Source organism: Anas platyrhynchos, chromosome 6, assembly GCF_047663525.1.
Source record: "Anas platyrhynchos isolate ZD024472 breed Pekin duck chromosome 6, IASCAAS_PekinDuck_T2T, whole genome shotgun sequence".
Lineage (NCBI taxonomy): Eukaryota > Metazoa > Chordata > Aves > Anseriformes > Anatidae > Anas > Anas platyrhynchos.
In genome coordinates, this window is record NC_092592.1 from 7,848,237 (window position 1) to 7,871,177 (window position 22,941).

At 37.9% G+C, this 22,941-nt stretch overlaps 1 protein-coding gene across 3 annotated transcripts in view; it reads left to right on the forward strand.

Moving 5' to 3' along the window:
• The window catches only part of RUFY2 (RUN and FYVE domain containing 2), a 29,026-nt gene extending 6,382 nt beyond the window's left edge, over positions 1-22,644 (forward strand). Inside the window, exons 5-18 of one of the 3 annotated variants that reach the window (XM_038181366.2) lie at positions 3-126; positions 2,313-2,374; positions 2,952-3,017; positions 4,507-4,576; positions 5,779-5,880; positions 6,545-6,661; positions 7,294-7,461; positions 8,908-9,005; positions 14,948-15,067; positions 16,849-16,978; positions 17,602-17,696; positions 19,136-19,184; positions 20,117-20,194; positions 20,947-22,644. In XM_038181366.2, the coding sequence (XP_038037294.1) occupies positions 3-126; positions 2,313-2,374; positions 2,952-3,017; positions 4,507-4,576; positions 5,779-5,880; positions 6,545-6,661; positions 7,294-7,461; positions 8,908-9,005; positions 14,948-15,067; positions 16,849-16,978; positions 17,602-17,696; positions 19,136-19,184; positions 20,117-20,194; positions 20,947-21,090 (1,423 nt within the window). In that variant the 3' untranslated portion in view covers positions 21,091-22,644. Of the gene's footprint in view, positions 1-2; positions 127-2,312; positions 2,375-2,951; positions 3,018-4,506; positions 4,577-5,778; positions 5,881-6,544; positions 6,662-7,293; positions 7,462-8,907; positions 9,006-9,879; positions 14,742-14,947; positions 15,068-15,832; positions 15,960-16,848; positions 16,979-17,601; positions 17,697-19,135; positions 19,185-20,116; positions 20,195-20,946 lie in introns of those variants that run through there. The other 2 variants (XR_003497984.3, XM_027460256.3) reach the window with 2 other exon arrangements.
• Positions 22,645-22,941: the final 297 nt, after the last annotated feature.

The window sequence follows — 22,941 nt, forward strand, 5'->3', positions numbered from 1 at the left end:
AGTGAATTTTATGAGTATCATGCGCTAATGATGGAGGAAGAAGGAGCAGTTATTGTTGGATTGTTAGTTGGCTTGAATGTAATAGATGCCAACCTGTGTGTAAAGGGCGAAGACCTAGATTCACAAGTAAGTCAATACAGGTAAAGTAACAAACATGCACTCTGGAAGATTTTGTGTACAATGAATTTCATTATTATAGAGCTGTGACTTGTTAGAAATCTTTCTAGATAGTTGAGGGTGTGATCCAGGTCCTGGATCTGTGGGGCCGTTGCATTAACCTCAATGTTGGTTGGATCAGACCTTTACATGGTGGTAATGGTCAGAGTGCAAAGGCGAAGTTTTATGGCTTGGTGTCAAATGGATGCAGCAGTAGTAATGGCAGAGTTCTTCCCATTTTAATTGCATAACTCTGCTTCTTTCTTTGAGTATAGTTCACATAATCCCATTCAATTCATTTGTTGTTGTTCTGGAACACAATAGGAGCAATGTGACCTGAAAAAAAGATAAAATGCTTCACACAGTGTAATAAAAGTCTTTATAAGAGAGTGACTGCTTTCAATGTGAACCAAGACTGGTATCAGTAGAGCAGCACTGCATGCTTTACAAACTGTGTTGACTTTGAACTCTGAGCTTTTCCAAGAAAATCTTGATGAAATCTTTTTTAAAGGCATAGGCGCAAGTGTTTTTAAGTATATACAAGATGTGTTCAGCCCTGACTGTGTCCAGATAGTTTGTGGAAAAATTCATAACTGTTTAAGTGATTGTTACTGTATTTCAGCATATGTTTGATGAAAAGCAATTTTTGTATTAAAGAAAAGCCGTAGCTAAGTGGTTTTGTGTGCTCTTGAATCATAGTTCACTTGTCTTTAGGATTCCTGCTAGTTAATATCTAATGGTTTAGAAACTGATATTGACTAACAGAAGACACAATATTGAAAAGCATGTAATTCCAGAAATTTATCAGTGTGCTTTCCCCAGTACTGAGAATTACACACGTGTATTATAACTTACAAAACAGCTATTGCTAGCTGCACCTTTGTTATCTAGGTCACTTGCTGGCTTTGTTCTATGAGGGGGGAGAAAACTTGATTTGAGAAGGTGATAGTGGCTGCCCTGGGGAGGTTCTACAGTAATTCTGTTTATGAAGAACAGTGTGAATAAGGCATCTTCCTCAGAGAAGCCAAAAGCAGCAAGTTGTGTTGAGCAGAAAGAGACTTCTGAAGGGTTATGAAAGTCACACCCAGGAGTACGGTTTTGGTATTTCAGAAGAATCCTCTCCAGTGGAGAAATGTGTGTATGCACATACGGAGGATTAAAACAAAGTACATTTTATAGAGATGGCATTTTGCCTTTTTGTAAAGGGAGAATATTTTACTTTAATAAGCAAAATACATTTAAATGAAAGCTTTTGGAAGAGGGACCTTTCAGAAAAGATGAGGAAAAAACAAATAGAAGATGGTGATAGGAAGTGTGCAGGAGAGCACTGTACAAACCAAGAAAATGTTAGACTTAGCAAGTTACCTGTATTCAAAAGCTAAACGGAGCTCAAGAAAGAAGCAGTGGATCAGAGAAACTGAAATAATTTTATGAAGAGGCTGCTAGAGACCAGAAATAATTGGTTTTGGTAAAGTAAATAGTTTAAGTACGCTTGTAGGGCTTCATGAATAGAATGGAAAGCAGAACTCAAGGTAATGTTATTCATGGTGTATATGATTGAATTACAATTGAACAGAAAGTATATGAATTGGATTCATGTTTAGCAAGGTATAAAAATATGAATGGACAGTTGAGTGTGCACACCTGGGAGTCAGCAAGTGTGGAGAGGTAGTGCTGTTTGGCAAAGAATTTTGAAAAGCTGAACATGGGAGAAACGTCAGTTTTGGGAGTTGTGCTGCAGAGAGAAATGGCGTGAAATGCTATAGACAAATTAATCTCAAGTCTCCTCAATCAGTGATAGGGTTCAGTAGCATCTGATAGTCTCCCAGAAAAAAATCTTCCTATGAACTCTTGGCAAAGCTCCATCAGATGTAAGAAATCATCTTTTCTGAACTTGACTGAAGGATGTTTGTTTCACGGTGTGTAGTTTGTTTCAAAGGAAACATCGTTTTTAACAAACACATGAGACTGGCCTTTTGTTTTGTTCTGTTTAAAATATTAGTGTTCAATTCTTTGAGCTTCACTTAAACACACTGAAACTGGACCAGCCGTTGGAAGCTGATGTAGCTGAGGTTTTAATAAATGGAGACAAGACCATGTATGACAACAGCAGTTACTTGCATGATATGAGACTGTGTACGTTTGCTTTTCCTTAGGTTGGGGTGATCGATTTCTCCATGTATTTGAAGAGTGATGATGACATTGGGGGAAAGGAGAGGTACGTCCTCACACCAAATGCCTCAGTTTTTGCATATCAACAAATGTTTTCTTGATTGGTGCCCTGTTCTTTGTAGAAACAGGGTTCCCTGAATATGAAATTTTCTGATCTCACTGTCTTGAGATAGACGGCACGCTACTTTGGTCTGTGTTACTAGTTAGCTGTCAGAATATTTGCACCCTGTAGCAAGCCTAAGCAACATCACCTGCTGCATTTACCTAATGAATGGTATTGAAGGATTGCAAAGTGGCAGTGTGAAAGAATCTGCTAAGCTTTTAGCCCTCAGCTTGTGATGTAGTCAGTATATCAAAGAACCAGAGATATGGCAGAGTAAATAAATATCCTTTTTCTTTTGAGACTGTATAGATTTTTACATTCCATGTGTAGAAATTATTTGCAGTTAAAGCATTAGATCTTTTGTCTTTCACTGTTGTCACAACAAATAAGTTACTGACTTCATGACTGTGAGACAAAGTTGCTTCATTTTATTTTTTTTAAGCACACAATATGGATATTTGCATATGATAATTCATTACAGCATTTTGATACAGCTCACTTTATTATGTTCTTGCTTTAGAAATGTTCAGATTGCTGCAATTTTGGACCAAAAGAATTATGTTGAAGAACTAAACAGGCAACTGAAGTAAGTATTATTTTGAAGTATGAATGTCAGTTCAGGCTTAAAGGTAAAACACCTCTATTTCCGTTTCTATTTTCCACCCCAGCTTTGGGAGAGAGAACCTGAGGGAAATGGGTGAAAATTCTTCATGCTTAGACTGGGGATGCAGTGAAGTTGGAAAGGAGTCTACATTTTCTGGAGACATTGAGGGGAGGAAATGTTAATTTTCATGCTTTTGTTTTTGATAAACATAACCTTCAGAGAAATGAAAAACGAGAGGGCAAAATTGATCAAGGTACTTGGGGTTCATAACATCATAGGGTTCCTAGCATCATAGGATTTATCTGGGTGTGCAGTCGGTACAATTTTAAGTGCGATCTGTTTTAATAATAATTTTTGAAAAATTTTACTGTTCTGGATGATACCTTTCATAATTTAGTTTGCAGTTTTAATAACTAGGACCAAAACAGAATAGATTCATTGCTGTTGGAAACTATTGTATGGTCATGGTTCTTGCAGAACCAAAGCTTGCAGGAAAGCAGGCTTAGCTGCTAATATCCCATGGTGCTTGAAGAAAGTCAGTGCTGTGAGGTGCCTTTTGCTTTCCCGTTTCCCCTTAGATTGTAAAATATATTGATGTCTTCTACCTTGCCATTCTTTATGAATTGGTGTCCTGGTTTCAGTTAGAACAGAATTAATTTTCTTCCTAGTAGCTGGTGGAATGCTGTGTTTTGGCTTAGGATGAGAAGAGTTCTAATAACACCCCGATGCTTTAATTGTTGCAGAGCAGTGCTTATACTAAGCCAAGGACATCTCATGGCTTCTGAGGACACCATACTAGAAATAGGTGAAAAAGTAAATAGTTTTACAGAATAGAGATTTTTTTTCAGTGCATAAAGGGAAGCCTAAAAAGGTGCTTACAGCAGAAATGGGCAGGTGGGTGATGACAAAGTGCTGGTCAAAGGGTGTAGTTTGGATTTAAAACCAAACAAACAAAAACCAGACAAACAGAAAGGAAAAAAATTCTGATGCGTCTTGTTAGTGAAGTCAAGAAGCAGCAAGAAAGAGGGAGCCTGAGGATAATATCTCAAAAAATGTGGAGAAGCCAATGATTTTATACAAATAAATGAATTTTGGAGGAAGATAATTTAGACAATGGTTTTCATTATATGGGGCTGGGGGAAGGCAAGATGATGATTGCAAACTGCCTTTTAAGGGAACTCATTAAACATTTGGATACAATATAAGCTGTAAGGATAAAGGAAAGGGAGGAATGTAGAATCACATCCAAAAATGAGTTTGTGACAAGGATGATGTTGGGAGTTGGGAAGCAGTATATAAACATTTAACAAAGGAGACTAATTTTCTTATATTTAGGTAAACCTCAAATAATGGGAGAAGACCTTGTAGCACTTGTTAATGATTAATCACTTCCTTGCTTTAAAGCTTTTGAGCTTGGTTGAATGAGTTTGTATGTCATTTTGAATAATGCTTTCTTTCTTTTTTCTCTCAGTAGCACAGTTAGCAGTCTACATGCAAGAGTTGATTCATTAGAGAAATCAAATACTAAACTGATTGAAGAGGTACTATTTTTTAGTAATATATAATACATATTATTTGCACTCACTATATTTATAAACAAAACTTCTTTTAGTTTACGTCAGTTCTTTATAATATGTTCAGATACTTTTAATTTGACTTGTAGAAAGGGTTCAGTAGCTGCGGGGATTTACAGTCAACTTGCTTTAGTATCATGCAGCATCAGTAAAGGAGTTCTAGGGAACATCACAATTTCCCGCTTGGGACAAAAACAGAAAAGAAGCCTTTCTTAATGCCAGCTGTCAAGACAATTTTGTGTTGGTGACTAGTCCATAATGGATGACACCGGTTGCTACATAGAGACAGAAAGTAGTTCAGCAAGCAATTTCTGTTACTGTTCTCAGCTTTAGCCAAATGTTTCTTTCTCGTTTATTCACCATATGCTTATATACAGGTTTTTGATCTGCCTAGCTCTGGTTTTGCATTTATATCTTATATTTTCAGTTATTTCTGTTGCTTTGCTAGATTCCAATATATGTTGCTTTTTAAGAGAGAGCACAATTATTTTTTAACCCAAGCTGATTGAAAAATAGTTCATGTAGTAGAAAATTTAAATGTCCAAATTCAGTGACTGAAGAGATAGCTAGCTTGCTGTGGGTATTAATGTAACCACAGAGAGGAAAACACTTTTTCTGAGTGCTAATTCTCAGTTTTCTGGTTCCTTTGCAAACCTTCACTTCAAGGTGTCCACCTGTTTTGATCAGATGGTTTATATTTCTGTCATTGAGGTATATAGTATAGGGCCCAGTTGTAATGTTTTCCTCTTTTGTGTGTGTGTTCTCACCACGTGGGAGAGCTTTTCTTATGTAAATTGCTCCATATGATATGTTAAGATGACCAAAAAGAATCAAATTGGATGTATTTGAATGCAATTAAAAAGAAAAATGCAGGATGAGAAAAGGAGACTTGAGGGTCTCTGCATCATAACGAAGCAATGAAAAGAAAACATGTTCTTCTTTACCAGACATGAAATAATGAAGTATCTTGGATACATATGGTGTTGTGTAATAAAGGTGACTCATTACTAAATAAGGGACCTTTATGTTTTCTTTAGGAATCCTTTATTTCATAGACTGCAAGAGTAGGGCAGAGAATGTCTAGGTCTTACATTCATCAGAACATTTATTTGTTGTTTTTTTACTCACAAACATGGTCAGTGTCTTTTTTCCTTTTTTTTTTTTTTCAGTTAGCAATAGCCAAAAACAATATAATTAAACTTCAGGAAGAAAACCATCAATTAAGGAGTGAAAATACTCTGATTTTAATGAAAACACAGCATCATCTAGAGGTACGTCATAGCATTGTTCATTGTCATTTGACTGTGTTTACATTGCAACTTAAAGTAAGCAGTACCTGGCCAAACTTAGAACAGCTCTTTTAGGGAAAGAATCTGTTAGATCTGAAAAGCTTTATTATGGCATAAATATGTTGAAATTTTAGGTCACTAGGTTGTTTTATGCATGGTTTTTTTCTTTTTTTCTTTAAACTGTAAGCTACATCTTAAGGGCATTTAGTACAGTTATCTGAAAATCTTGTCAAGGTAGTATATGTTTTAGTTGGTGAACAGTCTATTCTGACCTGTCTCATTATAAGAATGTTACATCATTTGGAATACTTGTATATACAATTGCTAAATGCTTTTTAAGCTGTAATTTGTAACTCCTTACGTAACTTCCTACACAGGATAATAGATAAACTTCTTTTACAGGAAAACAAGTAAAAGCACAGGTTAGACAGATATTTCGATTGTTCAGTATTGAAACGGTGTTTCGGAATGACGTACTGAAGGAGTACTGTACTGGAGTACAGCTTAGTTTGCTCATTTACTCAGTTTTCATAAAAGTGATGAACACGTAGCAGAAACAGGCTGCTTTCCTGTTTCTACTGTGCTTGGGGATTATGCTGTTAATTGCTAAACTTGTAATGAAAAAAGATTCTGCATATCTTTGTAGGTAACTAAAGTGGATGTTGAAGCAGAACTTCAGACATACAAACACTCCAGGCAGGGGTTAGATGAAATGTACAATGAAGCACGTAGACAGCTTCGAGAAGAATCACAGCTTCGACAAGTGAGTACATTTTTCTAGAAGTACACAGCATTTCTAGAAGAGATTATACTTGAGAAGAGACTGAAATCATTTCTAGTTTTGCTTTTGCACAGTTTAAGTACTGACTTTAATTGAGTGTTGTTCCTCTAACTGCATGTAATAAAAAGGTTTTCTAAAAGAGCAATTTGCATTACATTACATTAGCATTTCTGTAACTATGTTGCCAAAGCATAGTAAAGAAAATACAAGTTCTTTAAAAAAAAATCAGATAAATTGTTAGTAGTACTGTATGCTTTGTGTATGTATGCTAGGTATTTTTTTGCAAAACTAGAAATCCTGTAGTTCTATTTTTGTAATTAATACTTAGTCAACTCTGTAAGAAATCAGTATTATCTTCCAGTATTGAAATGTGAGTTGTCTTCTCTAAGCTTTTTAAAGCCTAAATCACTAAGCACGTGAGTGTAATGCTTAGATAGCGGGTAATTACTCAGCAAAGTTACAGAGGGGCAGAATCTCTGATGTGGTGAAATAGGTGGTACTGCAGCTCTGTTAGAGTTAGCTTTGTACTTCTTCAAAACGTAGATAAAACGTTGCATAATTGTTGAACGGTTCTGTGTTGCATTGTGTTGGTGTGATTTTTGTGTGATTTGTAGGATATGGAGAATGAGCTAGTAGTTCAAGTTAGCATGAAACATGAGATAGAACTTGCCATGAAGTTACTGGAGAAGGACATCCATGAGAAGCAGGATACACTCATAGGCCTTCGACAGCAGCTTGATGAAGTTAAAGCGATTAACATGGAAATGTACCAAAAGCTGCAGGTAAAGTCTGCTCTCAGATGAAATGATGTTGATATAAGTAAGAAAGATATATTACCATTTTCTTTAGATACTGCTATTTCCTTAATTTTTAGTTTCTTTCCACTTTTTAGGTCAGTGGGCTTTTTGGGAACATTACTGATGCAAACATGATTTCACACAAAGCAAAGTTTAAGGAAGTCACTTAATTTTATTGGATTATAGAATAACAGAGCATGAGAATAGGAGCATGAGAATAAGAGCATGGTCTTGTAACATTTTATGTGAAATAGTTATATCTAGAGGTATTCACGCTTCTTGGCCTGTGCTGTATAAAAACCAGAGAGAGAACTATAAAAGGTAGAGGCACGTGGTGAGGAATTAAAGAGAAAATGAGATGTGAGCATTCAAAGTAGGACATGGCACTTGAAAACAAGGTTCATTGGAGAAAGCTAATTACAGCTTTTTAAAATCTGTTAACAAATAAAGAAAATGTGTAACAGTGCAATGCTAAAAAAAAATTTCTTTGTGAGAATATGGATCTCAGAGACCCAAAATACATTTAACAAAACACCAAGGAGGTTTAGTATTAAGTTATTTATGCACCAAGGAAGTTTTATGTATGGAAGGAATTATCAAAAACAGCACAAGAAACCAGTCAAATCTCTGACAGAATGAGGGAAAAAAAAAGTAGAGTGCTGCTGAGAGTTAAGTGGGATGAAGGACAAAGGATTCTACTCTTCTGCTTGCAACTGTCAGGAGACTGGACCAGAAGGTGAGAAATACAAACAGAGCTAGGAAGAAGAATAAGAAGTGAATATTATTCATTATGTTAGCATTTGTAGGTTTTTGTTTTTCTTTTGAAGATATACTTCTGGGGACTGTAACACAAATTTCATGTAATGACGTTCAGACCCACTTTCTGGACAATGAAATGAGTCAAGCAGTTTAATCATGCTGAATTTCCTGTTCAGGGACCAGTGTATAGTGTTGATCTGTATAACAAGGATAATGTTCTCCCTTGCATTTAGATCTTCAAGCTGAGATTGTGATAGCTGTGCAAGCAATCAAAATTGTAAAATGTGCTAGTAAAATTCACAAAGTATTTTTTGGCACATATGGTAAAGTCTGATAGTGTGAGAACCTTAGTGATTTCCAGGTTGAAGCATCTTAGTTCTTAGTGAGCTACTGAAAAATACGGCCAGTGAATTTAAGTTGACTTGCAAAATGATGAACTAAGAAAGGAAACCAAATAAAAAATTCTTGTTTACTAAATAGCATCTACACATGTAAAGTACAAAACTACATGTTTTTAGGCATGAAATTTTGTCTAAGTACTTTGTCAAGTACACTTTTTAGATGGGAATGTTAAAAAAAATCCATCTTCAACAAAGATGTTGAAGAGAGAAACTCCATGGGGTAACAGTGCAATACATACCTACTTCAGTTTTACCCTTTTTTATAACACAGGTCTCTGAAGATGCTATGAAAGAAAAGAATGAAATAATTGGTCGCTTAGAGGATAAGACCAATCAGATTAATGCAACGATGAAACAACTAGAACAAAGGTACAGGTCTATCTTTGTTTTTCTTCATTCATTTCTCCATCCCCTTACATTTACTTCATTCCCACGCAGTTGCCACTGAAATGTAACTTCCAACTAGAAAATTGAAGACAGTTTCTGAAACTCTAACTGCTGCTTTACTGTTTGTTTGTTTGTTTTCTTTTTAACAAATACACTTATTCAAAATACAAACTTAATCTTTCATTTTTCTTCGTCCACTATCTTCTGGTTCTATGTTTTTGTGCTGACACCAAAAGCTGTTGTTTCAGCTGTTTCAAAATTTAGATTCATACTACCCTTTCCCCCCCCCCCCCCCCTCCCCCCCCAAATGAATGAAATGCAATAGAAAGCAAAGCATTAATATTGCTTATACTTAAGCATGGGCTTAATATAAACATTTAATGCCTTCATGGATCACTGCTGAATTTGCTGAATCTCTTAAAATTATTGTCAGTTGCTTTGGAACTACCATTGTTCTAGCCATGTAATGTGTTTTTTCACTGAAAGCTTGAAAAGTGAAAGACTAAAATTCCAGTGTATAAACTTCCGTTATGGTTAGATTGCATGTGTAACATAACATGAAAATGTGATGCATATGTTTAATTTAGTAGCCTATATGCAACATTGGTCTTTTTAATTGTAGAATATAACACATCCATAAACATTGTCATGTTGGTGTTTGACACGTCTTTTTTTCATTTAAATCTGATTATAAAAAACATGGTTATGTATTTTAAAAATTAGTGACATGAATATTCTTTTATTGACATCCTTTTTCCTCTTTTTTCTTTTTCTTTTTATCCTTTATCCCAATTTTTGTTCTTACTGTTTTGCTGCCTTCATCTGTCTTTGATTTTTGTCCACTGCATTCATGAAGTGACAAAGATCTGTTAACTCAAACTAGGACTATTGCAATGTCATTCGTCAAATGTGCCAGCCATGAAGCTCAGCACCAGTATAAACTTGTCAAAGATATATCATTCTGAAAGCTCCTCCTGATCTGTTGTGTTTAAATAATTACTGATAAAATACAACTTAAGCATTGTAAAATAACAATTTTACATGTAAAGTGGTATTAGAAATCCTGCACTATAACTGATCATAGCTGGGTTCTATTTTGTTTTCTGAAAGATCATCTCTGATCTCACTTTGCCCCTCTTCTTAAAAATAAGAGAGAAAGTAAATTATTGCACTATTATTAAGCAAATGTAAGCTAGTTTTCTAATGGTATTTAATCACTTCTTAATTGTGAAAGTTTATTTTAAAAGGTTAGCTATCTTCATTTTGACTGTACATATTTATGACATTTGTTGCTAATCTAGCCATTTTTCCTGTTGTTTGCAGTACTAAAAGATTTTAAAAGTAGCCCTTCTGGCTAATATTTCCCTTCTCCCCTGCTTACTTCTTTCACTTTTAGGCTGTGTTTATCCCAAAAGCATGCTCTTTGATGTGTTTTTTTTTGGTTGTAACTAGCACTGTTTTCTTGAACAGCATGAGCAGGAGATTTGGGGAAGGGGGGCTGAGTGCTCTTTCAGAATAGTATGCTTAAAAAAGGGGGGGCGTGTAAAAATATATGTTGAATACGTACAGTTGAAGAATTCGAGGGTTTGGGGATAAAACAGCAAAAGCACAATTCCATTCTGCTGATGTGATGGAGGATAAAACATTTTCCCAGAGGTACATCGTGTTTGGAGCCTGGACTTAGGCAGGGCAGCCTGCTCCAGCACATTTTGTAGCTGTAGCTTCTGCTGAGGATAGAAGCTGTAGCAATAGATAGGATTTACATTTCAGGCACAGATCCTGAACTTGTCTAACTTGTTTTTAAGCTGAGTTTCTTGCAGGTCATTGTAATCCTAACCTGTGGCTTTGCCCAGCCCCTTTTCCCTCTCTCCACCCGTCACTAGGCAGTCTTTACAAATCATATCTCTGTTGCTGCTTGCCTGCACTGCTGAAATAAGGGAGCTTTAGCTGCTGACTGCCCTTTGTGCTTTTCTCACTGTTTCCCTTTGTTAGAAATGGCTCAGGATTCAAATTAGGATTAAATAAAAAAATAGGATTCATTAAAAGAATATAAAAGAATAGAGGTAAGCAAACAGCGCTGGGTGCACTGGGAGTCTCCGCTCCACCAGGACGCACACCAGCCACATCAAGTAGCTGATTTTTATGCTCCTAGACTAATACATATTCATTACTACTTCTAAAAAAACCAGGTTATTATAATTAGGTTCCGGGGTCCAGTCCCTCCTACTGGAGCATGCGCATCAGTCTCCTCTGGGGGTCTCTAGGGGTCTTTCATGCTGAAGGCTCATAGTCTTCCTCTCCAAGTCCTTCCCAGTTCTATCCTACTGGACAAAATGTCCACCATACAGCTAAATAAAAACATCATACGATGGGTGAGCAATTGGCTAACGGGCAGGGCCCAAAGGGTTATGGTAAATGGGGCTGCGTCAGGCTGGCGGGCGGTCACCAGTGGGGTCCCTCAAGGCTCCATTTTAGGGCCGGTACTTTTCAATATTTTTATGAACGGTCTGGATGAAGGAATAGAAGGTATTTTGAGCAAGTTTGCCGATGACACCAAACTTGGAGGAGTTGTGGACTCTGTTGAGGGTGGAAAGGCCTTGCAGAGGGATCTGGATAGGTTGGAGAGCTGGGCGATCGCCAACCGCATGAAGTTCAATAAGAGCAAGTGCCGGGTCCTGCACCTGGGACGGGGAAACCCTGGCTGCACGTACAGACTGGGCGATGAGACGCTGGAGAGCAGCCTAGAAGAGAGGGATCTGGGGGTCGTGGTAGACAACAAGTTGAATATGAGCCGGCAGTGTGCCCTGGCAGCCAGGAGGGCCAACCGTGTCCTGGGGTGCATCAAGCACGGCATCGCTAGTAGGTCAAGGGAGGTGATTGTCCCGCTCTACTCTGCGCTGGTGCGGCCTCACCTCGAGTACTGTGTGCAGTTCTGGGCACCACAGTATAAAAAGGACATGAAACTGTTGGAGAGTGTGCAGAGGAGGGCTACGAAGATGGTGAAAGGCCTGGAGGGGAAGACGTACGAGGAACGGCTGAGGGCACTGGGCCTGTTCAGCCTGGAGAAGAGGAGGCTGAGGGGAGACCTCATCGCAGTCTACAACTTCCTCGTAAGGGGGTGTCGAGAGGCAGGAGACCTTTTCTCCATTAACATCAGCGACAGGACCCGCGGGAACGGGGTTAAGCTGAGGCAGGGGAAGTTTAGGCTTGACATCAGGAGGGGGTTCTTCACAGAGAGAGTGGTTGCACACTGGAACAGGCTCCCCAGGGAAGTGGTCACTGCACCGAACCTGACTGAATTTAAGAAGAGATTGGACTGTGCACTTAGTCACATGGTCTGAACTTTTGGGTAGACCTGTGCGGTGTCAAGAGTTGGACTTGATGATCCTTAAGGGTCCCTTCCAACTCAGGATATTCTATGATTCTATGATTCCCTTTGTACTCCTTTGGAACCGTATCAAGTTTATAGAACATTTTCTGCAGGTCTTGTCTCCCAGCCATCCTTCAGCTTCTTTTTTTTCTTCGTCTTAATCTCTTGGCCATCTGGTCAGATACCAGAGGTTTGCATGGTATCCCATAACAGTCACTAGTTGTAATCAGTTGTTCTGAAACCCCCAGACATCAAAGACTTCATACAAACACAAATACCTTTCTTATTGACACTTCACCAGTAATTAAAACATTCTTCACCAGCCATTCACAGGGACAGTCACACCTATAGCAGTGTTAAGTTAATCTCGAAGAAGACAAAAAAAAGGCTGTAACTGTTAGAAATAGAAGTCCAGAATAACAAAAGCAAACAGGTTCATAAATTTGAAGAGTATTTTCTGAAGACTTGATAAATTGACTAGAATGAGGGGGAGACTGGGACACACTGCATCTGTGGTTCAAGAATTAAATTGCCAGTGCAGGGCCCAGAGGCAGACAGGACTGTTCTTTATGGACACGAATTGTTAAAACATTCCTCACACCTTGAAGTGTGGAAGGGGAGTTGACAGGGAAAAGAATCAGCAGGAGGGAATGTGCTTGCAGAAGTGGGGGCAAGACACCATAATTCAAGAAGGGTTTCTTACTTTGTGATTATATGTCATATTCCTTGGTTTGGAACCAGCAAGAGCCTTTAAAGTGAGCTGGCTACTAAAAAAAAAAAAAAATAATAAAAAAAATCTTCCATCCTTGAAGAAAACCCAAAACAGAAACAATGAAGAAACCAAAACAGAAACAACGAAGAAACAAGGTGGATCATAGCAGAAATGGGAGCACTAACGATCTCATAGTCAATTAATGTGAACAATATCTGTCTCGGAATCATCTGAATCTCAAATCCTGCTGTGAACTCGGTCGAACTCAGCATTTGTCTGAATTACAGCTGTGCTGTTGGCCTTGGTGCTAGTCTAGAGGATGGTGCTGTAGCTTGGGTTGGCTAGCATGTTTCTTGGGTTACAAGCTGCCTTTCTACCTTGGCTGTGGAAACTGCATGGCACTTTAATTTGTAATTTAGAGAGGGTTTTAACTTGCCATGTCTTTTCCTGTCTAGTGTAACTTGATTCAGTCTCTTGCCCAGTAAATTGACCCTGCTTTTTCCAAGTATTCTCCTTCCCATGTGTCTGCTTTGGCCCCTTTGTGCACTACCTCTGCAAATGTGACAGGGAACACACAACAACTGGTATAGTTGAATGAGATAGTACATACTTCAGAAAGTGTTTTAGTTCCAGTCTTTAATCACTTGTTTACTGTTAGCTTTTGGAAATTCCCACTGGTGCAGCTTCATCAGTGGAAGCACAAATGTGATGTATTGCTGACTTAATTTCTTTTTAGCTGGGAGTTGAGATGGGTGAATGGGTGGCTCCATTCAGCTAAGGAATTGTCAAATCAAGCACAGCAAGACAGTTATCACAGATTTCTCCCACTTCTTACCTGAGCTGGCACTTGAAACATGTTTGTTAAACTAGGCACAGCAGGTGGGGGCATTCAGTGGTATCGTACAGGCCTTTTTACTCTCCTGCCTTTTCATCAAGACAGGTGTAGCCACAATAGCACAAGTTCCATCTAGACACCTTTACTTTTGTTACATTACATCCATCTTTTTTTTGGACTTGGAGAGGTGGTCAAGCAGAGAGAAACCACAAGGAGCTAGTGGATTCCAAGGGGAGCTCTAGCTGAAGCAGAAACAAACCCCTAGAATTCAGAAAGGAAAGACTAAATTGAAAAGAACAACAACCCCTCCCTTCATGATTAATCAGTTTTATTTATTTTGTCTGTAGTATGGAGCTATTTAAACACTGTAAGAATGTATTATTTTTCATACAGATAATTTAAGTTAATTACTAATGTGATGTAGTTGAGATAGTTCTCTAAATGTAATGGGACCTGTCACGGTGTGTCTCGTGTTAGGCTAGTTAAGTGTTTTGCTGTATGATTGCAGTGCTCTGTGTTCAGCCTTATGCTTGAATTGTTTTAAGCTGCTTTTGCACAACACATGTTCTGCCCTCTCTTAATGGGTGATTAGTCAAGTACTAGCCAAGCCACGTACTTTTACAGGGTTTATTTTAAAAAAGATGAGATAAAAGGGAAAAAAAAAAGCTTCTAAAAATAATACAGGAACATATAGTAGAGTAAAAAAAAACCATTAAGGTATTTGCTTCAATTCTAAAATGTATCATCATGCTTTGGCATCTGTTATTGATGAGCATAAAATAAAAAAACTGATTACTTACAGTGATTACTCGCTTACTGTATGAAAAACAGGAGCTAGTTCTCTAGGCATTGTATGGATTTCTCGTTTGAGTTTGTGAGTTTCCCCCAAACTTTGTTTTTATTTAGAAATGTTTCTATTTCCCCATTTTTCTTTTATTTGTCTTCTTCACCCTCTACACCCTAGTTCTAGCTTCAGTTTTACCCAAAGTTGATTTGAATTACACCAGATTGCAGCAAGCAGAGAAGGCTCAAGTGGAAGCAGAGAATGAGGATGAGAAACTTAAACAGGAATATGTGAATAAATCTGAAAGTCTGCAGAAAGAATTCTCCCAGAAGGAGAAACAGCTGTAAGTATATCTGTCCTGTTTGGAAAAATGTATAGCCATAAACCTTCTGCAGTGCAGCATGTCTCCTGTGTTAATGCAGGCTGGTGGTTGATAAATGGTTTTGAACAGAATGTAAATACTAAAGATGGTAATGTTAGGTACTGGCAAGGTGACAGAAAATAAGTGCATTCCAGGGAAGTCAGGCTACCTTTGGGCACCTCTGAAATGGCGTGCAGCTCAAAAGGAAGAGAAAGAAGTATTTTTGGCTAAAGGTGCTGGCGTAATTCATTAGGAAATTATCATAAGCAGGGGAAAATACGTAGTGTAGTAGTAGTAATCCACACTTTTAACAAACCCCATAAGTATGTAATAGTATAAACTTAAACAGAAATGGCATAAGAATAGTACAATTGATCAGGCTTATGAATAAGGTAAAAGCCTTAAAAATGGTTTAATTTACCACTGCATGAGAAGAAACCCACAGGAATCAAAAATACTAAAATGCAACATAAAGGCCAACCCTCTACCCTTTCTCCTGTTAAATTTTTCAGTGCTTATCTAAATAAATATCTAATGTAAAAAGCTCCCTGTAGGGGCAGGTGTTTTCTCTGTGATCAACATAACAAGTAAACAATTTAAGATAGTTGCAGATCTGTGACACAAGGATTGGAGCTTAAATATTAGTGAATTCCAATCCGATTACCAGCCCACCCTGCCTCTCGTACAACTCTGAATGTTAATAAACTTGTTTCACTGTCATGACAAATGTTCACTTTACTACCACAGTCATCTTTGCAGATTTTGGGCAAAAGAACATTTCAGACCCCAACCTTAGAATTCTGCAATTCTGAAACCTCAAGGTCATGCTCACTTCTGATCTTTTCCAACCAGATGCTGAGGTAGTGTCCCAAATGTAAGTCTTTCCTTTAAAAATGATTTTGGTTTTAAAACAGGGAAATTAATGTGGATACAGGTTTTCCATCAAAAAACCTTGCATGACTACTCTCAGGCTTTTTTTCCTCTTCTGGTGTGTTGGCAAGATTTAGCTGTAGAAGGTTGGGCAGTGTGCTTCTGTCCTTTGTTTTCCATGACATTCTAATCACCAACTCTTCCACAAAACTGATAACAAAACTCCAGCTAGAGTGGATCTTCCATCAGATTAACCCCAGTGCCAATAACTGGCCTCCTATTAAAGTAATAGGATTTAGATCCCTCTTTATGTTGAACCTCAGCCATGTAGAAAGCTCAGTTAAAATAGCACTTTAAAGTCCTTCCTTCTTTAGTCTTAATTCAGTTCAAATCTCCATAAGCCTTATTCTAAACAAGAAGATTAACACCTGAAGATACAATATTAAATAACTTCTGTGAGCACCAGAGACGTATGTAAACATTCTGTGTATCACCAATGGCAGTGTGGTTTGTTTGTTTATTTTAGAAACAAGGTACGTAAAGTTAAGGGAGGACATCCCCTTATGCATGTCTTAAAAAATGCCTTAGAAGGTTGTGGTTAATCTTCTCTTGCTCATTTATTGGACAGCTCTTCAAAACGATGCCATAGTCTTGATCCTTTTAAATGATTTGTTTTTAAAAGCACTTCCTAAGTGACAGTGTTTTGTTTATTACAATGAGGTCTAAAATGTTTTAGTAGTGCCGCACTATTTCTGTTTTAAAAAACACATCAGCTGTTTATTATGGTAATAGGATATTGCACCCAGAAATAAACTCATTTTTGTTTTATAAATGGTACTGTTGTGCTCAGTGATTGTTTTCTTTTGTTTGTTTGTTTGGTTTGCATATTCTAGGCTTCAACTGGAAACTGATTTGAAGATAGAAAAGGAGTGGCGGCAAACCCTAGAGGATGATCTTCAAAAGGAAAAAGAAACAGTATCTCATCTACGAATAGAAACTCAAGAAATAATTAACCTTAAAAAAGTAAATTCTACAATATAACTTCAGTTTCTAAATTACTGCTGACTTTAAAGTTAATTATGAATTTAGGCATGGTATTTCTAAGGATTTCTGCAAGTAGATAAGAGAGATTAGACTAATGTATTCTCACAGATTGATTAAGAAAAAAAATGGAAACATTGGTTTTCTTTTTACTCCCCATTTTTTATTCACATCAGAATCCCCTCCTTCAAATAAGGAAAAATGAAATTCTCATTTTCCTTTTTCAGTTTTATTGAACAATGTCTTCTTATGATAGGCCAGAAAGTGCTTTAGGTTCTCTCTGACTTGGTACATGGCTATATAGTGTTGTTGATCTCTGTAATAAATTGTATTTATTTCCTAGAGAGGACCGAAGAAGCAAAAATGCTTCAGCTCTTAGGGTCTAAGAATTTAATCTTGAGTTGTTGCTATTTGAATTGGACTTAGAAATCTTTATAGAGATTCATATCATCAACTGATACGAATCATCAATTCATTTACTTTTCTCAGTAAGATCAGCTTGGGTTAGGAGCAGTTTTCTAGCCATTAGGCACATACATCTATATTTGCTGGGCTTTAGGCATATACATCTATATTGTGTGGATATATTTTTTCTTTTTTTTAAGGAGTTCCTTAAACTTCAAGAAAAAAACAGGCAACTGAAAAGGATATGTCAAGACCAAGAAGCTGCTCTCCAAGAACTGGCATCCAAGCTGAGCGAGTAATTATTCACGATGATTTCATTTGTCATGTTAACTTGGATTAAGAGAAATAATAGGATGGTGGTCATTTGAAGTTCAGTGTATAAGACAAGATTACCTAACCAGTTATCAGGAAGAAATAATGTCCAGTTAGTTGAAGTCTGCTTATTTTTATTTCTGACTTGTGGGCTAACTCATAGGCAGTTGTGCACAGTGCTCTGATGAGGAAAATCCTAGGTAAAAAGGGTATGGGGGGCAGTAGGTGGAGTTTTTCATTGGAAGTGGCTGACAAGTTTGCATATCTTAGCTTTCCTAAAGAAGGAACCCAAGCAGAATCACAGAATCACCCAGGTTGGAAGAGACCTCCAAGATCCCATAGTCCAACCTCTGACCTAACACTACCACGTCATCCACTAAACCATATCGCTAAGCTCTACATCTTTTCAAGACCTCCAGGGGTGGTGACTCCACCACTTCCCTGGGCAGCCCATTCCAATGCCTCACAACCCTTTCAGTAAAGAAGTTCTTCCTAATATCCAACCTACACCTCCCCTGGTGCAACTTTAGCCCATTCCCCCCCCCAAAAGAAGCACTCACACAACCCCTGAGAATCAGCAAGAGCTGTTTATTGCCAGGACATCTTGCAGGCAAGCCTGCTGGATGCCCGTGGTGTTTGGTGGCTCCAAGCTAATGCTTGCAATGGAGCCTGAGCAACAAGTAGGGGGCTTGCCAGGCACTCCTGCGCTGCTGTTGGTGCTATCAGATGGCAGAGCACAAAGACGTGCTGCAGTAGTCCCAGGCCCGTTGTGGCAGAGGTGGATCCACTTCCATCCGTTCCTTCACATCTGGTGGATCCAGCTCCATGGGCTCCACAGTGTTGGGCAGAAGGCTAAGCCAGTCCTTGCCTGGGCTATGCCTCTTCAGACTATAATGAGCAGTAAGCTCTGAGCACAGTTTTTGTCCTCCTCCGGTGTTGTTAAAGTTTCATTTAATGATATGTCTTCTGAATTGTTTTGCCATGACCAGTGTAGGCTTTCATGCCCTGTGTAAAAATTTCCTGTGTATATTGTAGTTTAGACAATCCGGAGTGGGCTGGCACTGGATTGCTGGGGGAAGGTTGGTTTTCCCAGCATGACAGTCCAGAAATTCGAATTCCTGGTTCATACCAATGCCATGTGCTAGCTTTAGGTATTTGCACAGAGCTACGCTGGTACAAATTTCTTTTATCCATATAATCCCAAACATATCTGCAGCCATTCGAAGGATTCTGAGCTCTTTGGAGAGAGCTTGTTCTCTTTGTGTAGTACTTAGGACAGCATCTCCTAGATGCTGCTATAATATGAAATACTAAGTAGAAGTTCAGAGTACTCTGCTTAAAAGTTGTTAAATACCTACACCTTTTAAAGTTGTTGGGCAGTAACTGACAAAAGTTTGAAATAGCATTATCTTTATTTTTTAGATCAAAGCTGAAAATAGAAGATATAAAGGAAGCCAACAAAGCATTGCAGGTTGGTAGGATTCGGAGGAGAGAGATATTTTTTTTTTCCCACTGTCCCCATTGAACTGTTTTGCAAGCATGAGAAGGCTCCTCTCCAGCAGCAGCTCTACAGGAGACACTCACTCTATGATATCCTCCAGTGGGAGAGAAGCAGAGATTCTCTGTAGCCTTAGGGAAAGAAAATATACAGTTGCTTCTGATTTGTATTGTTTGACATAAAAGTACGTATTTTGACACTTCTTGCAACAGTACACCCTTTTTATTTTACAAAGTGTATCTAAGAAAATCTATGTAGCCAACTGAGCTTAAATTACATGTTACTTGTCAGCAATCACTAAATACTTGATCATCCAAAAGCCACTAAAAATACGATTTGTAACATTGAAAGATTAGGAACTTTCTTAAGACTTGCTCAGGGAGCACTTGAGAGCAGCAGTTGTGTCTGCACACATGCTGGATCACGTGGTGTGTACCTTAGGTGTTCTTTCAGTCCAGGTAAAGGTGTGCGAAGTGGTTTTGCCAAACACACTGCTGTTTTTATTAATTGCTTTAGACAGAAAGAAATGAACAGCTCTTGACACTTGTTTTTTTGTTTTTTTGTTTTTTTTTTTTGCTCCCTAGTATCTTGAGGATTGTTCCTCTGTGATGGACAAAGAAATAGGTTTCAGCTTTGAGACTTGGATAGCTTTCTGCTTTTCCCATCTCAGCCATTGACCATCTTTATTACCTCAAGCATGTTCTCTTTGCACCTGTTCCCGTTCTCTTAGCAGTGTTTTGGAGCAGAGTTACTCTGCATTAGTGTCTCTGTGACATTAGAGTAGTCTCAGGGCATTAAGCAATTCAGGCAGTAAATGCTACTCCTATTGATTTGTTTCGTCCTTTGGAACCCGAAGGTTTACCTTTATTGGATACACATATTTATGATCTTTTTTTTTTCTCCAGGGCCAGGTTTGGTTGAAGGACAAAGAGGCTACACATTGCAAGTTATGTGAAAAGGAATTTTCCCTTTCCAAAAGGAAGGTAAAACTAAAACAATTTCTTCCAACTTTTTTACATGTATTATGAGAAATGTGTCAGCTGTCTTAGAGATGCAGTATGAAATGTCAACCTTCAGATGAACGTGTAGATATTTTCTGAGATGCTTTTCTAGTTCTTTGATATGTGTAACACAGTCAGGCCCTGCTATCAAAAGAAACACTGCCTTTGGGTAAAGTGTGACAGAGGACCATACTTAAAATTATTCGACCTACTTTGTGGAATCACTATCTCTAGTGCTTGTCAGCTGTGACACTGTTAAAATTTGACACGTGCAAGTCATCGTATTGCATTTTTTATATAATAAACTTAAAAAGTTATGGATTTATTGTGATTTGAAAGTGGTGTTAATTTCCAAGCTTTATTAATGTATGCAGAAATTTTTATTTTACCTATTTTTTATGTTAAATCTCATGAGCTGCTTGACAGAATTGTCCACTCATGCTTATATTATATTTTTATTTGGCAAAATATATTAGTTCATCTTATTTTTGGGATTGAAAAAAATCTGCAAAGTTTAGAAATTTGGTCTGTAAAAGATTGCATTATAGATTGAGATTTAGATGAATTATCTTTTGAAAACTGATTTCATACTTGGACCAAAGTATTGGAAGGAATCACAGCTGAGATCACTCTGTATACATGGTTTATTGGTATCCAATTACCAAGTATATTTCCACTGCAATTTTTATTTTTTTTTTCTTGACAAACACTTCTCCCTTCTCCCCATTATTTAGCATCACTGTAGAAACTGTGGTGAGATCTTCTGTAATGCCTGTTCGGACAATGAACTGCCTCTGCCTTCTTCGCCAAAGCCTGTTCGTGTCTGTGATTCCTGCCATGCAATACTTATACAGAGGTGCTCTTCTAATGTGCCCTAAGATTCTTTTACAAGTAATTTATCAATTTTTGGTATTTAGCTAATTCTGTAAAAGTGTACCAGCTACAGAATGTACAGCACTGTTTCTGGAATTTCAGGTAAGCAGTCTGGAGTTGCATTTTCAAAGCACTGTAGAGGAGTTTAGTGGCTGCTTCCTGTTCATACAAATAGAGAAAATGGGATCCAAAGATGGAAAACACATGTTAAAACTGAACATGTTAAAAATACAGATCACAATGTTAGTCTAACAGATTACTTGTAAGCTTTTCTGGAGGAAGGAGGAAAGTTTATACAGGAGACTCAGTGTTAATGTGTATTTGATAAGTATCTTAGTCATTTTGATCTTGAAAAACGTGATATATTTACCTGCTTTTACAGGCTAGTCTGCAACAAGTCCAACCTAATTCTGCTGCACAATTTGCCTGCAGTATGCTGCTGTGAAGTAAAACTCTACAGTAGGTAGTTTTAAATTGTAGTTTAAAATTAGTAATGAAATTAATGCAGGTGGTCCTGTAAGTTATTGCCAAATACCATATTTGTTTGCTTCCCCTCAATTCTCAAGATTTGATGTATCAAAGAATATTGCACTGACAGCTCTGTTCTTTGTAGTCACAGCTGCAGAAGATTTTATCGGACAGGTGAGAAACAATGCCTTTAGGCACTGGAAGAAAGGGGATGTGTTTTGCCAAATTATTTTGGAAAATGAACTATTATTTCGGCTTATCTGTGTTTTCATGGAGAGATGTTCATCCCAGTTGTTTTGCCTTATGTTGTCTGTAGCTTCAAACGAGTATCTGCATTGTTTTCATGTAAGTCATGCTTAGCTCTAGAAGCAGCGTGAATGTGCTGCCAGGAGACACTAGGATTAAGCACTGCAGACTGTGTCCTTTGTGTGGTGCCTGTGTTGACAGGAAGGTTATTCCTCATTTTGTCACTATCTTTCTCAGATTTCTAGTTCGTTTCTAAATCGGTCTTTCTTTTCTTCAAGACAGCTTTTGAGTGTTGCTAGGTCTGACACCATCTCTCACTCCTCTCATTGTTATCCCATGGTAATTTCTGCTGGAATGTAAGTCTTTATTCTTCTAGTAGCCAAATAAGAATACATCCTTTTGGGTTATATTTAGTATCGGCCTCAGTTTGATGTCACTGCACTAGCATTAAACCCTCTTCCCTTCAGCCCTTTGTGTGGCTGGATCCAGCTGTGCAATCTGGTCAGTACTGAGGAGCAGTCAGCAGAATTATCAACTCCCTGGTTCTTTCATCCATGGGCCTGTTATATTCCTACTAACAGGAGCATGGAGGCTTAGAAACAGGTCTTTTAGTCATTCCTAAACTTTGTTTAGCTTAGCTGTGTCTTTTAAAGATAGGCATTTAGCCAGTATTCCAAGAGCCATCCTGTTAATTTCCACACATCAATGTAGTTGCTTATGTAGCTTTTGTAAAGGAAAGTGTTTTTAAAATTACCCAGCATTACTTTTTGTAAAATGTAAAACAAATATTTGTAAATCTGTAAATAGCTTTTGGAAAAAATAAATTTAATTGATCTGCAACTTAATGATGGGAGCACTGTCATATTAAAATTTGCAATTCAGAGTATTCTTAGCATTTTATTGATGTGATCAAGTTGCTTAGAATGTCTTTGCACATGTTGGACAGAGGGGAGCTACCCTACTCCTTACTTAACAAAGTGCTGCTCACCTGCCGCCTGAAAGTACTCTGATCTGAGGATGTTTGCAGGTGAGTTTTTATTCCTCTGCAATTTAAATGCCAAGTTCCTTGAAAGGTTCAGTACTGTTACAGGATGAAGCATTAGTGGGGAAGGGGCAGTCATAAGGCATTCACTGTCCCATAC